This window comes from Photinus pyralis, unplaced genomic scaffold, assembly GCF_008802855.1.
Source record: "Photinus pyralis isolate 1611_PpyrPB1 unplaced genomic scaffold, Ppyr1.3 Ppyr1.4_LG2, whole genome shotgun sequence".
Classification (NCBI taxonomy): domain Eukaryota; kingdom Metazoa; phylum Arthropoda; class Insecta; order Coleoptera; family Lampyridae; genus Photinus; species Photinus pyralis.
The window spans coordinates 2,317,740-2,330,447 of record NW_022170403.1 but is presented as its reverse complement, the minus strand read 5'-3'; the positions used below and the strand labels follow the sequence as shown (position 1 = coordinate 2,330,447).

The 12,708-nt window shown below is 33.8% G+C and overlaps 2 protein-coding genes and 1 non-coding gene across 4 annotated transcripts; 1 reads left to right on the top strand and 2 right to left on the bottom strand.

Moving 5' to 3' along the window:
* Window positions 1-3,690: 3,690 nt before the first annotated feature.
* Window positions 3,691-3,762, bottom strand: Trnaq-cug. Its single transcript has one exon. It is a non-coding gene; the product is annotated as a tRNA-Gln (tRNA).
* Window positions 3,763-3,969: 207 nt separating this feature from the next.
* On the top strand, window positions 3,970-5,094 carry LOC116163511 (protein preli-like). Its single transcript, XM_031477476.1, has 4 exons — window positions 3,970-4,328; window positions 4,398-4,611; window positions 4,656-4,811; window positions 4,857-5,094. Exons 1-4 carry the CDS (start codon window positions 4,237-4,239, stop codon window positions 5,031-5,033), a joined length of 639 nt encoding a protein of 212 aa, XP_031333336.1. The 5' UTR covers window positions 3,970-4,236; the 3' UTR covers window positions 5,034-5,094.
* Window positions 5,095-7,230: 2,136 nt separating this feature from the next.
* On the bottom strand, window positions 7,231-11,300 carry LOC116163509 (sulfite oxidase). 2 transcript variants are annotated; one of them, XM_031477472.1, is made up of 11 exons: window positions 10,870-11,289; window positions 10,660-10,820; window positions 10,490-10,610; window positions 10,265-10,446; window positions 10,056-10,215; window positions 8,937-9,126; window positions 8,758-8,886; window positions 8,407-8,599; window positions 8,161-8,361; window positions 7,465-7,637; window positions 7,231-7,416 (listed from the first exon to the last, which is right to left on the bottom strand). In XM_031477472.1, exons 1-11 carry the CDS (start codon window positions 10,884-10,886, stop codon window positions 7,288-7,290), a joined length of 1,656 nt encoding a protein of 551 aa, XP_031333332.1. In that variant the 5' UTR covers window positions 10,887-11,289; the 3' UTR covers window positions 7,231-7,287. The 2 variants fall into 2 exon arrangements, with proteins under 2 accessions (XP_031333332.1, XP_031333333.1); XM_031477473.1 differs by lacking the exon at window positions 7,231-7,416 and having other exon boundaries at window positions 7,532-7,668; window positions 10,870-11,300.
* Window positions 11,301-12,708: the final 1,408 nt, after the last annotated feature.

Here is a 12,708-nt window from a genome sequence, read left to right as displayed (position 1 = left end):
CAATGCCATCAAATCCACGTGTTTTTATGTCCATCCATTGTATTGCTTTGCGGTATTTATGTAGCTTATATTTTTATAAACAAAAAGAAACATAAATTGCACTTGTAAAGAAATGCATTTAATGAAGGTACCTGCACTACAAAATTACTCTCTAGCACTGACAGTATGCGACTACCGCGATTTTTGAAGCAGAAAATTAAGACGCAGACTTTACCTAATTCAAACTAAGTTGTATATGACACATTTAAGGGCTTACGTGAATTAAGAATAATAAAAGTGTCTTGATTCCTAATTTATAATTAGCTGTTGATTATCAGGTAATTCTCATACAGGAAATCTGATTCGATTTTTTATATAGGTATATCTTTTTGATTCGTCCGAGTAATTGATGATGATATTACCTATGCACACACAGTTTTATGTAAAATTATAATTATTAAAGTTCACGGGAACAGCCTCAAATTATCATACCATATTTCATGAAAAGAAAAAAGAGTCACATCCGCTTTCATTCCTTATCGTCGGTACTAATCGTTTATTGACTTAATGGCGTGTATATCAAGGTGTTCTAGAAGAATCGCTACAATACAAATTGTTATTAATCGACAGTCGACAGAGCAAAGCTATTAAAGCTTTATAGGGAAGTCGCCGGTGCCCGTCTGTCTGTCCGTAAACACGATAACCGCCAAACGCTTGGGCCGATTTGGTTCAAACTTTGCATAGTTGACCGATACTACATCACAAATAACCTATTGAAAATGGAATAGATAGATGGCATCTGTCTGTCTGCCCGTGTGAACTCGATAAGGCAAACGCGCGCCCATAGTAGATGCACGTTTCTTACATAAGCAGTGTGTTCATTATTTGATGCGACGTGGCTGCGATTTTTAGCAAGCAATGGCAAAGACATAACGATATTTTATATCCATAGGGCATAACATCTGCTTTAAAATATCTTAAAATTCTGCATATGAAAAAGGGCACGGTTTTCGCGGTGAGACTTCCAGATCAGATGTCATAAAATTCCAATAGATATACCTACCTAAGTGTCCCTTCAAGAGTCACATATAATTAAGCCATAAAGGGATTAAACGGGCGAACTACTACAGATCTACATTTTACAGGAAAGTATTAAAGCCGTTCCCATCCCTTTGACATCAAATCGCTAAAGCCGACTTAATAACAGATAATGTACAGCCTTTGCGTATCCTTACAAATTTTACGTAGGTAATAAGGGCCCGCTTGACATGGAGCAATACAACGCGCGAGAACTTGCAGAACATAAAGTTCGTGCGCGTTGTAATTGCTCCATGGTCTTTGAATATAAAATTTTATATTCAAAGTCCATGGTGTAAGTGTAAGTTGTAAGTTTCTGACCATTTCTCGCAATGTATCGAGTTACGAGGCGGCAAACCTTATGTTTTAAATATAATCACAATATAATGTATCAAGTTACGTAAGGGCGGTAAACCTTTTGTAAGTTACCGAAGGGTCCTTAGAAAATTCAACATTCTTATACAGCATCTTGTATCACAAGCATCACGATAATAAACTGAAATTCCATCTGAGTTTTATCCTTATTCGGTCCTTATCAAAGATTAATACCTACCTACATAACATTAAGTAATGTAATTAATTAATAATTCTATTATACATATGTAGCCAAGGGCCTAAGGAAAAATTATTATAGAATGCAGCTTCATCAAGTTAGCCCTCGCAATGCAAATTTTTAAACAGTGGTGGTGTTGTGCTAAATTGTGCTGATCCAATTTCAATTTGTGCTGATTCAGAAAATCAATTTTCCTTGAATTGAATCGCGGTCGGCGGGGGTCAACTTCACTTTCAGCCTTAGTGACGCCTAGATATTTTTGAATGGCTTAGAACCCTTCGGACGGACCAGAGGACTGGGAAGTTCTCACAAGATTTTTAACAACCTTAAATTCTCTTAATAGCCTGGTCAAAGTACACAAAATATCCGTAAAATGCAGCAAAAAGTAAAATCCTTTTGGAAATTCAAATTTAGGTAGTTAAAAGGATTGTGCTTAATATGAGAAAATCTTTACCAATTTAGGTAAGCAATTTTCCGGAAGAACCATGGTCGAAAATTTTGTTATTTGTTTTTTCACTCTAATTGTTTAAATAATGAAAATGAGAATACCAATGCCAATGCATTTACCTACAAAATTTGTCTGAAAAGTTTTCTAATATCTTCATTAGTTTTTGAAATATACCAAATTTTCCTAAGAGTATTTTTAAACATCATCAATTTTCAAGTTTTTAATTTTAAGATAGTAAATAAACAATGACACATAGAATCGTAGAGTTTTCATTTATTAATCATATCGAAATCAATCAGTATCATTCATAGAAGCAGCTGCCAGCGGCTTTTAACCTGCTTTTTCATCTTCATTCATACTCCCTTTCATAGCTGAGGCATAGGTGTGTTCATATATGTATCGCGATCACTTCTCTATACAATTAATACCAAGCTGCCAAAAGTCTGGATAAGTTATGCTAGATTTTCTAAAAGACGTCTGATTTTAGCACTTATTATAAATAATTGTCTATTTATTTAAAAAATTTGATATTTACAGAAAAACTGTATTAAGTTTTCAAAGTATTTACAGATAAAGTTTCATTGAAATATATTAACTTTGTCAGTTTTTTCAGTGCATCACAACCTAAATTATTAACTTTTAAATCAAGCCTTTAATAAATTCGGCTCACGGGACGTTCGCGCGCACCCACGAATCAACTTCCGCTGAAATCAATTATATCTCGTACACTTTTCAATTTACAGAAAAACTTTTCAGACAAATTTTGTAGATAAATGCATCAGCTACAAATTTTAATTTAAACTTTTTTCCGTATATTTAATATTTAAACAATTAGAGTGAAAAAACAAAAACAAAATTTTTCACTCGACAATTTTACGGAAAATTGCATACCTATCTTCGTAAAGAATTTTTCATATTAAGCACAACCCTTTTGAATACTCAAATTTGAAATTTCAAGAGGTTTTTATTTTTTGTGAAGCTATATGTGTAGTTTGACCAGCTATAAATGGTCTTTAAACAATCAGAGCTGATAATGTAAAGGTTTTTGTCTTAAAGTACCACATTGCTTAGAATTTTCTTGGCTCAAATACTCACATTAAAAAATGTTTATTGTAATCGTAGCTATTTTTTTTTAACTATTACGATTTATAAATCTTGAAATTATAAAGGTTCTAAAATCCTGATGCTAATCAGATCCCACAAACATAATTTTACATGTTCCTATATTGAAACGTTTTAATACTCAGTATCGAGACTCATATTTAGATTTTTAGAATTGAAAAGTTTTTACGTTGTTAAAATCTTAAAAATGTTTTTGACTCTCAAAAATCCCAGGATTTTTTGATTTCCTATATCTATTTCGGTAGGAAAACGTCCAAGAACTGTGTCTGGATCGTCAAGTCAGTCAATTGTACACTGTCAGTGCCCATTTACTTCAGTAAGTTTTTGTATTATATATAAATATTACACTTGCTGAGGAACTAAATCATTATGCACTACAGTTCACAATCTTTTCACTTTTTGGGACCCTCTCATCCAGCAATTTTGAATTCGGGCACTAAATTAGAATTAATTAAATATTAACAATTTTATCGCCAATAATATGGACATCTTTATTTGAAGAAAAAAAAGTAGGTCCCACCGAGATTTGAACTCGGATCGCTGGATTCAGAGTCCAGAGTGCTAACCATTACACCATGGGACCTTGTTATGAGTAACATAAAATTTTGTGTTAACCTGGTAATTTACATTATAAAAGATTTCTTTGAGTTAAATCATTGAATAATATTATTATTCAATGGTTAAATATAAAATACATAATATAAATATGTATTTTATACATAATTATCATACTAACGTATTGGTTTTACTTATATGTATCTAAGAGAACATGTTGCATATTATGTAATTGAGATTTTCTAGATAAAACATACTCCATATGATCTCGGGTTCCCCCCTTCCCCTTTTAGGTAATCAGCAGTACATTCCGCACATTTGTGTCTGTTAAATGTTTGTCAACAAAATTGCTTAAAATTTTCACAAATGATGCCTAAATTAGACGTCCAGAGCTTATAAACCGCATCTTAATTCATATAAGCAACGAAAAGACAATAAAAGTAAGGAGACCATTTTCTAACCTTAACAAAATTCAAACTGTTGGTCAATCAAAAACAAAAAAATGCCACGATATTTTGAAGCGACGACCGTTTTCAACTTTACATGGGACCAAGTTGCACGCGGCTTTTGGCAAAAGTATCCCAATCCTAACAGGTATGTTCGTATGCAGCTTTTTTTCATTGGGATCCTCGGTTATGTAAATGTAACCTATTTTTTTTTTAGTAAGCATGTTTTGACCGAGGACACAGTGATACGCGAGGTGCGATCTGGCAAATTGTTTTCCAAACGACTGATAAGGAAAACTAATCCAAGTCCGAAATGGGCCGAACGATTCGTTACCACAAAAAATGTCAACATTGTAGAGGAGTCGATTGTTGATCCCATAAACAAAACACTGGTTACCTACACACGAAATTTAGGATATTTAAAAGTTATGGTACGTTTTGCCCTCAAAACATCATAAGTTATGCGCATTTTCAGAGCGTTACTGAGAAAGTTATCTATAAGGAAAGTGATGAGCATCCAGGTAAGACGGTGGCCATACGGTCTGCTTGGATCGATTCACAAATAAAGGGCTTCGGCCGTGCAATCTGCGCGTTCGGATATGAACGGTTTAAGAAGAACTGTAATAAGATGGTAAGGTAATTTGCTCGCTTTTACGGTTCTAATGTTTCTAAATAGGTCGGAGGATTTAATTATGTCTTAGCCAATATGTTCCCTCCACATACGATAACGTCAACGGCACATAATGTTGTAACCACAAAGAGTAAACTAAAAGACGCTGCTAAAAGTGCATCCGAACTCGCCAAAGCAAGAGCTGCTCCGATTTATGCAAGTTTACATCCAAATCAATCTTAAAAGCTGTTTGAGTTTCGTGTACATAGCAAGCAATGACAACATTAAAAATCAGTATTTTGTATATCTTTATTCAAGTAAAGTAGGACACAAGTGAGCTATTTTTAGTTGGCCGAGTTAGAATTAACACAATTTAAGAAGAATCAAAAGACAATTTTCCTGCAATGTAGAGTCAAAACAAAGTATATACAGAATGTTTCAAAAAAAGTTCTGTTGTTGAAGTGGTCAATTGAAAAAAAAAGACATTATTCGGCAGAAACACTTCGTTCAATTGAAATAAAATATCTTACTAATTTCTTAAAAAAATAACCACTTTTGACATAAACAACACAGTGTAAATGTAAAAGTTGGGTTTGGTGAATAAGTATACTGCCAGTTAATTTGAATTTGTGTACTTTCAGTCAAGAAAAATAATGTCCACTCCAATTACATTCCAATTCCTCTAAAAAGTACACTTGGAGCACATCTGCATTTTGACATGGTCTGAAATGTACATTTCTTGCCGGATGCATTTACCAAACCCACGCGAAAATGTTCAGCAACTGATCTTGTCCTCGATCTTGTCTTCAATAAATAATGAGTTGCCAAATTTTTTTCTTCTATTATAGGTAGGTAAATATTAAATATTGAGGGTATTTGTCCAACGTGACATCACTATTGTTGGGTACTATATTTGTGGGTAGTTGCATATCCAATAATTTCTAAGGTCATCCAAGGAGCCTGCATTGCAAAACCGGTTATTTCCACATTTTTCTGGCTAACCACTAAGCCCCATGCCAGTTTAAACTTCAGTTTATAGTTAAATTGTGGGTTAAAGGATTTGATTGGCTAAAATTTCACAAGTTGACCAATCGTGTTTCTGAAATCTTCAGTTAAACTAAACTGACGTATAACCGGGCCTAAGTGAAACAAATGCAGTCATCATTTTTTCTAAGTACATAAGTGAAAAGTCAACACCGGCAGTTTGTTTTACTTAATATTTTTGGCAAGTGGATATAACCAGTTTTACACACATACTCCTTATCTATGGATTTATCTTATCATTTAAATCAAAAAACGTTGGCCACTTATTTTTAAAACCACTTTCTAGGAGCTTTGAGTTTGCTTCTCTCTTTCTAGAACATTTCCTTTTGCTAGTCTTTTTTACATGTTATTTTTATTTTATGCAAGTTCCACCGGTTAGTGAAAATCAGTCAATGTCACTTTGCAAAACATATAAGCAGATTATCAAATTCCTGAACATTTGGTAATTATGTAACTGCATCATGAGTAACCAAACTTAACAACGTCAATCAATTGCAAACCATTATTTAGTACAGAGGATTGGATAATTTCATTTTGATGTTATACACTAAACCACACACACCATTTTTTATTGGTTTAGCGTTTGGTGATTTTTTATTAACTTTTCTTTTTTTTGCATGTGTATACTACACAAAAAGGTGTAAAGAAGACAATCTAAAATGATTACTATGTTTATGATTATCGAGGGTCAAGGTCTGAACACACAATTTTTAATTTTGATGCGATCTCGAAATCTGGTGCGTTTTAAAGTGTTACTTACTTCAAATTAGTTAGTATAATCATATGATAGTTAGATGTGTTAGATTAATATTCAGCTAACTAAAAATAGCAAGCTCTATAAAAGAACAATTTAAAATAGTGGCTATGTATGAAAGTTTTCAGTTGGATAAAAGTAGAGTCGTAATGAAACTACCCTTTTCATAGTCCACAATCAACAACCAGACAGTAAAAAAAAATGGCAGAATATTTTTTTGTTAACCATGATTCCTGTCAGTACAGTACGCTCTCGGCAGTCCAGCACAAACAGTACTCCGGCATTTAGTGACTCAGCTGATCGATTCTATAATCCGCCACTAGTTAAGATGTGAAATATTTGTAAAAAATGCTTTATATCCCATACAAATCCACTAGCCCGGAATATTCAAAAGTGCCGGATTACCAAGCGCCTACTGTATATAATTAAATGTAATGTAATAAATCTGGGGGAGAATGAGTTATAAGTAAGTATAATTCCAATTATAATCAATTCCTCTGTTTATCAAGTGAAAATGTATAGACATTATAATTATTGAAGCCTTTAACTGCCATTAAATTTATGTTGTTATTGTATTTTATAGTTTTTATATTAGTGGTACCACAGTGCAATTAATTGTGTTAATAGTCAATAAAGTTTGTAATCATTTGGCACTTTGTTTTTATTTATTACACATTACAATGTATTTCCCAACTGAAATTACCATTCAACATTAATTGGCACACGATGATAGGCATTGCTGAGCACTCCTCTTAAATTCCAGATATTTTTAAAACTTTCTGGTTGGGTGTTGTAGTCGGAATCCACAGCTTTAACGTGTATATCGAGCTGAAAGGATTAATCGATTAATATTATGAGGAAAATATCGTGATATACCTTTGTTTTTCCTTTTGGTACAGGAATTTTTGCAGACCATAACGTCCAAGCCCAATGTTGAGGTGGAGAACTTGTATCCTGTTGGTCTATGTTAGCGATGTGCCAATTATCACCACCGTCGATTGTTAGGTCAACCCTTATGATTTGTTTACCACCCCCTGACCAGGCATAACCTTTAAGTAAACCATTATTCACGGGAAAACTCTACAGACAATTTCACATTGTTAACTTTTGCATTAAATTTATTTGTGCACCTACATTACAGTAATAGTCTAAGAACCAATGGCAGGCAACCTGTATGTAAATTAAAATCTGAAATATTACTCAGCGAGTCTCATTTGTATGGCTTCTGCCATAAAATAGTTTTGTATTATACACGACGATAAAGGGAAACTAACCATCTCTTTCACACAATGGTTAAAATATCCCTTTATCGTCTTATATAATAAATAACTATTCTTCCTGCATTCTTACAGTTTTCTTGGTGATTTGAATGAGCGTTTGTTCCTAATTCATGATTGTACCTGTAAGCTATGGCTCTTTCAAGTTGGCGCAATAATTAAAATTTTGCATGATACTGACGCTGTGCCTTAAATGCGCAATTTTTGATATTGACGGGGTCTTAAATTCAGAAAAAATATCTGTATTACAATTTGCTATCCACACCTTGCAAAATGAAACCTTGGGTTGGCGTACCTTGTACAAAAATGCACCCATCTTCAATCTTCACAGTTGAGCCAGGCGCAGGTTTACAAATTGCCGACGTAACAGGCAACTCTTGAATAGCAGGCGCAGTACTGAAATCCACATTATCCCAATCGATACTTGGTGAAAAACCTTTATAATCGTTTTGCTGCCAATGGGAGTCACTTTCATTTTGAGAAACGACTATTTTGCCTGAAATCAATATGTCAGTTGCTTCCCCTAAGTCGATAAACCTACCAAGCCATTTAACATTTCGCGCCCCCACGACCCCAGGTACAACAACCCTAATCGGAAATCCATGATCTTTTGGTAAAGGCTTTCCATTCATCTCGTAAGCGAGAAGAACGTCGCATTTTTTATCTACTGCTCTCCAAAATGGAATAGACGCACCATATGATTTGCCTGTAGAATCTGTATCCAAACCTTCAAACTATAAGCTTTTATACATTTCATCAAGGTAGAAAGTTATGATTGTACTTAATTAAAATGAGATGTCTCAAAATGCTTATGGCAAAAAAGTGTGGTGTTTCTGTTTTTTTATGTGGATCGAATAATGATACAATGCAAAACAACTTCCATTTGAGGTACCTGCACATGTTTATAATCGGAACCTTCCTTTATTCCAACTTTATCTAAAACATCTCGCAAACGAACCCCTGTATACGTCGCATTACCTATGGCTGCACAACCCCAATCTAATCCCTTGACGGTTTTTAGCTATAATTAAACACTTTATTTGTAATAATAACATCAATCAAAATGAATACCTTGGACATTTCAGAACGACGATTTCCAGCGCACATAATTGTAGCTGTTATCGTATGTTTTTGAAGACGCTCTAAATCCTTGAACGACAGTACCAACTTCTTTTTGGTACCTTCGACTTCCACCTCTAGTTCGTAGGTTGAGATGTCAACTTCTGGGACAGGTAGATGGTTACGGACGTAGAACAATTCGCTGTCACAAATGATAAATTTAGTGCTAAGAAGGTAGTGTTACACGTTGACTAAGTAATCAATTCTGTAGTCATTTTGGCGTCATGTATTTAAGGAATTTTAAATAAGCAATTTTATTTATTCGCATTGCTTTTGTATGAAAAATTTGATGGTAACAGAAAAAAAACTTAACTTAAATTGTCATGTCATTTTCATGTTAATTTTTTAAATTGTAAATTTAGTCATTTAATGGTATTTATATTATAAATTTTGGAACACATAAGTAAGGGAACATATAATCGTAATCTCGACGTAAGGTAAAAGTGTATTCTAGTCAGATTTTTGTAAAAAGGCGGTTATCGGACAAATTAATTGGCTATGTTTATCAACAACGCCACGTACAAGATAACGAAGGCAGGTGTTTGGAGTGCGGGCGATGGCGGTGGAAATAGCGAGCGACGGCGGGGAACAACGATATAACACTTTCAATGGAGGTGGTTTCACCTTTAAATACAAAAATGAAGAAATAAACGTTGCTGTTTTCGAGTTTAATGAAAAAAGCATAGGCTATTGTTGTGCTTACGTTTGGATTTTAAAACAACATCTTATCTATTGGTTATTTCTTAATGATCTAATGATAGTGAACACATAATAATGATCGTAGGTATAAACCCACTGTAAGTCATAACAAGACAATAGTGCAAAAAGCGTAAGAAAAATTAAACCCGAGGAACACGTCTCTAATTTGCTTAATTTATTTAATATCTTTGCTCACTAGCACCAAAACATAATTTTGGACCTACCATAGGCAAACCCTGTATGTATGATTTTCATAGACTTGTAATGCAATTTTTGAAATGAAATCCAAGTGTGGTAGTGCCACCTTAAAATCTATAGGTATGACAAATTACGCCACTAAACTTCATATAATAAAAATAATTATTTACATACTTGGGAGAAATGAAATTGTCAGCAAGCAATGATAAAGGTGCTTCTGCATTAAACGGTTTCACTGACGCTGGTTTCAAGATTGGATGACGTTTTGGATCATTATGATAGGGATCAGACATATCTTTAACCGATTCTCCCGCATCCTTTTCAGAAATATTTCCTATTTTATACAGAATAGCAATTATCACTTATAGTGGTATAAATTTTACCAATTCTCATCTTTTCAAGCATCTCGTAAATTTGAATCTGATTATGCACGCCATACAGTAACCAAAATGGTTCGATCGAATTACCAGCACCCAACATAATTTGATCACCTCCTGGATGTTCCTCGACAAAACTTGTAATGTCGTAAACACCACGCCTAAATATTACCCAAATCTTTGTCGATCTAAAATTGAACATTTAAAATAATAAGATAAATACTGTTTTACTTTGTCGCATGTTTAGTAACTTCCTCTAGAGAGTACTCGGGCAAATTCGGCTGATATGCACCATATTTGTCCGTGTTGATCTGCTTTTCTGCTTCCTTTAGATATACAAACTTATTTTCTTCTGCAAAACATTTAAATAAAAGTAGTGAGAATAAACAACAATTACTTACTGTAAATTTTATAAGCTAAAAGTGAAGAAACAGCTGCTCCAAACAAAAGACCTGCTGTGTGACTTCTGCTTCTATGTTTATTGCTGTTGAATTCGTGTGTACAACACAACCGAATCCCATTATTTATGCGTTCACCTGAATATCGCAGGGTGTTTGTCAGCCTACAATGTAACAGTTATTACCTTAGCTATAACTGTTAAAAAAATATACCTAATATACTTGTACATACTTTCAATTTGCCAGAATTCAAGACTACACTTATCACAAACGTGAAGGTCAAGCACGAATTAAAAATATCTAATTGAGAAACTTTTATCTATTCATCTTTATGAATGAGGGGACTTAAAATTTATAAACTGTATTGATTCTTGGTTCAAACAGTTTTTATAGAGGTCATGTCATACTCGAAACATTTAAGAAACATTAAGGCAGAAGTTGAAAGCGCCCAAATTGCGATATCAATAAATAATAAACTTTTTCTTGTTGTTCAAGATTCAGTCTAAGGTTCAAGATCAAAACAATAAACAGCTGATTTCTTTCAAATCCAGTGGTGTCGCAACGGGAGCACCACAATTAATTAATTTATTTAAACTCAACCATTGAATTTGTAAAAATTCAATGACTCAACTCAACTCAAACCTATTTTTGTTTCCCTTTTTATAAAAGAAAAATATACAGTACGAGTGTAAAAACTGGAACTACCACAATAAATCTTTACATAAAGCATTGTATATGTGTAAACGAACACATTGGAAATGGGTTGCCAAAAAATAATTAAGTCAAGTGAATTAAGTTAATGTAATTGATATTTTTATCTGCTTCTATCATGCGCACTCTCTTACATTCGATGCGTACACCAACACCATCAGCTATTACGTTGCGTCCTTCTCTTTCACACGGAACAACACATGTTTCTCTTTTGCACGTCACGAATTGTGACAACCGTACTTACTGTTCCATGGGAAAGAAAAGGTCAGAAATATGAATTACATTAATTTTAATTAAGAGTCTTGATTTTTTCAAAAACGTTTACTTAAGACTTGTTGTGATAGTTCCAGACTTTACACTCAGACTGTATGAGTCCGGCTTTTACTATTTTTTCAACCACGTTGATAAAGAAATCCTTCTTAAAGCACTTTGCAGGTCCATTTCAGAGCCTCTCCTAGATTTTCCTACATTCCTTACACTTTTGCTAATGCTTTATAACGCCTTTTCATTGTACCTACGATTATTACTTTTTCTGTACCTTTTTAGGCACCTAACAGGGCCCTTTCGAGAGCTTAGTCCCTTCTAAAAGTGTATAGGTACTTGTCAGGGAATTTTAAATACTGTCCAGGCTTTTATGGACTCCTACATAGGAATGGAACGAAGTTCCTTCAGAAGCTTCAAAATTTTAAAGTCTTTTAAGCACGTTTCAGACCGCATGTTGGTATATGTAGTCTTTTTAAAGGTCTCTAGGCTGTCCCAGAGGGTGTCAAGTCTTTCCTACAAATTTTTCCAACTCTTGAGCGTCATAATAATGTTATACATACTTAGGTAGGTCTTTGCTAGTGTTATGTAACCATACCGAGGTTCCGGGAAAGATGGGTCCGTGCTCTTAAGGCACCATATAATAGATGCCCTTCCATTGCAGTTGCTAACTGGTATAACTCAAACTTTAAAACATGTGCCACTTAATTATTGACTCTTATAATTTATAAGTAATTCAACATTAATTAAATAAAAAATAAATGGTTTGCAGTTGTTTTTTTATTTCATTTTTTCCAAAAATTGAAAGTCAAATCCAAAAACTTGAAAACGTATCACTTTCGCTATTATGTCCATTAGTTGTTATCTTGAAGTGTTAATAAATATAATTACAAACTTTTAACACTTTTGGTGCCTCTTTCTTGGTCGAAATGTCACTGATCGTTGGCTTACATCTCGTCTATGATGCCTCTTGTACTTAGAATTGTATCAGGGGCGCAAAGTTAACTAGTGGTACAGCGCGGCAACAAAAAAATGTTCAAAAAACATATTAAAATTCTCCTTCTCCAAAAACGACGTTTT

Coding starts and splice junctions, on each gene's coding strand:
- LOC116163509 (XM_031477472.1), bottom strand. Junction 10,216..10,264: donor GCTTGAAAAGATGAGAATTG/GTAAAATTTATA, acceptor TGTATAAAATAG/GAAATATTTCTGAAAAGGAT. Junction 8,887..8,936: donor GTCGTTCTGAAATGTCCAAG/GTATTCATTTTG, acceptor GTTTAATTATAG/CTAAAAACCGTCAAGGGATT.
- LOC116163511 (XM_031477476.1), top strand. CDS start 4,237: ATGCCACGATATTTTGAAGCGACGACCGTTTTCAACTTTACATGGGAC. Junction 4,329..4,397: donor AAGTATCCCAATCCTAACAG/GTATGTTCGTAT, acceptor TTTTTTTTTTAG/TAAGCATGTTTTGACCGAGG. Junction 4,612..4,655: donor TAGGATATTTAAAAGTTATG/GTACGTTTTGCC, acceptor GCGCATTTTCAG/AGCGTTACTGAGAAAGTTAT.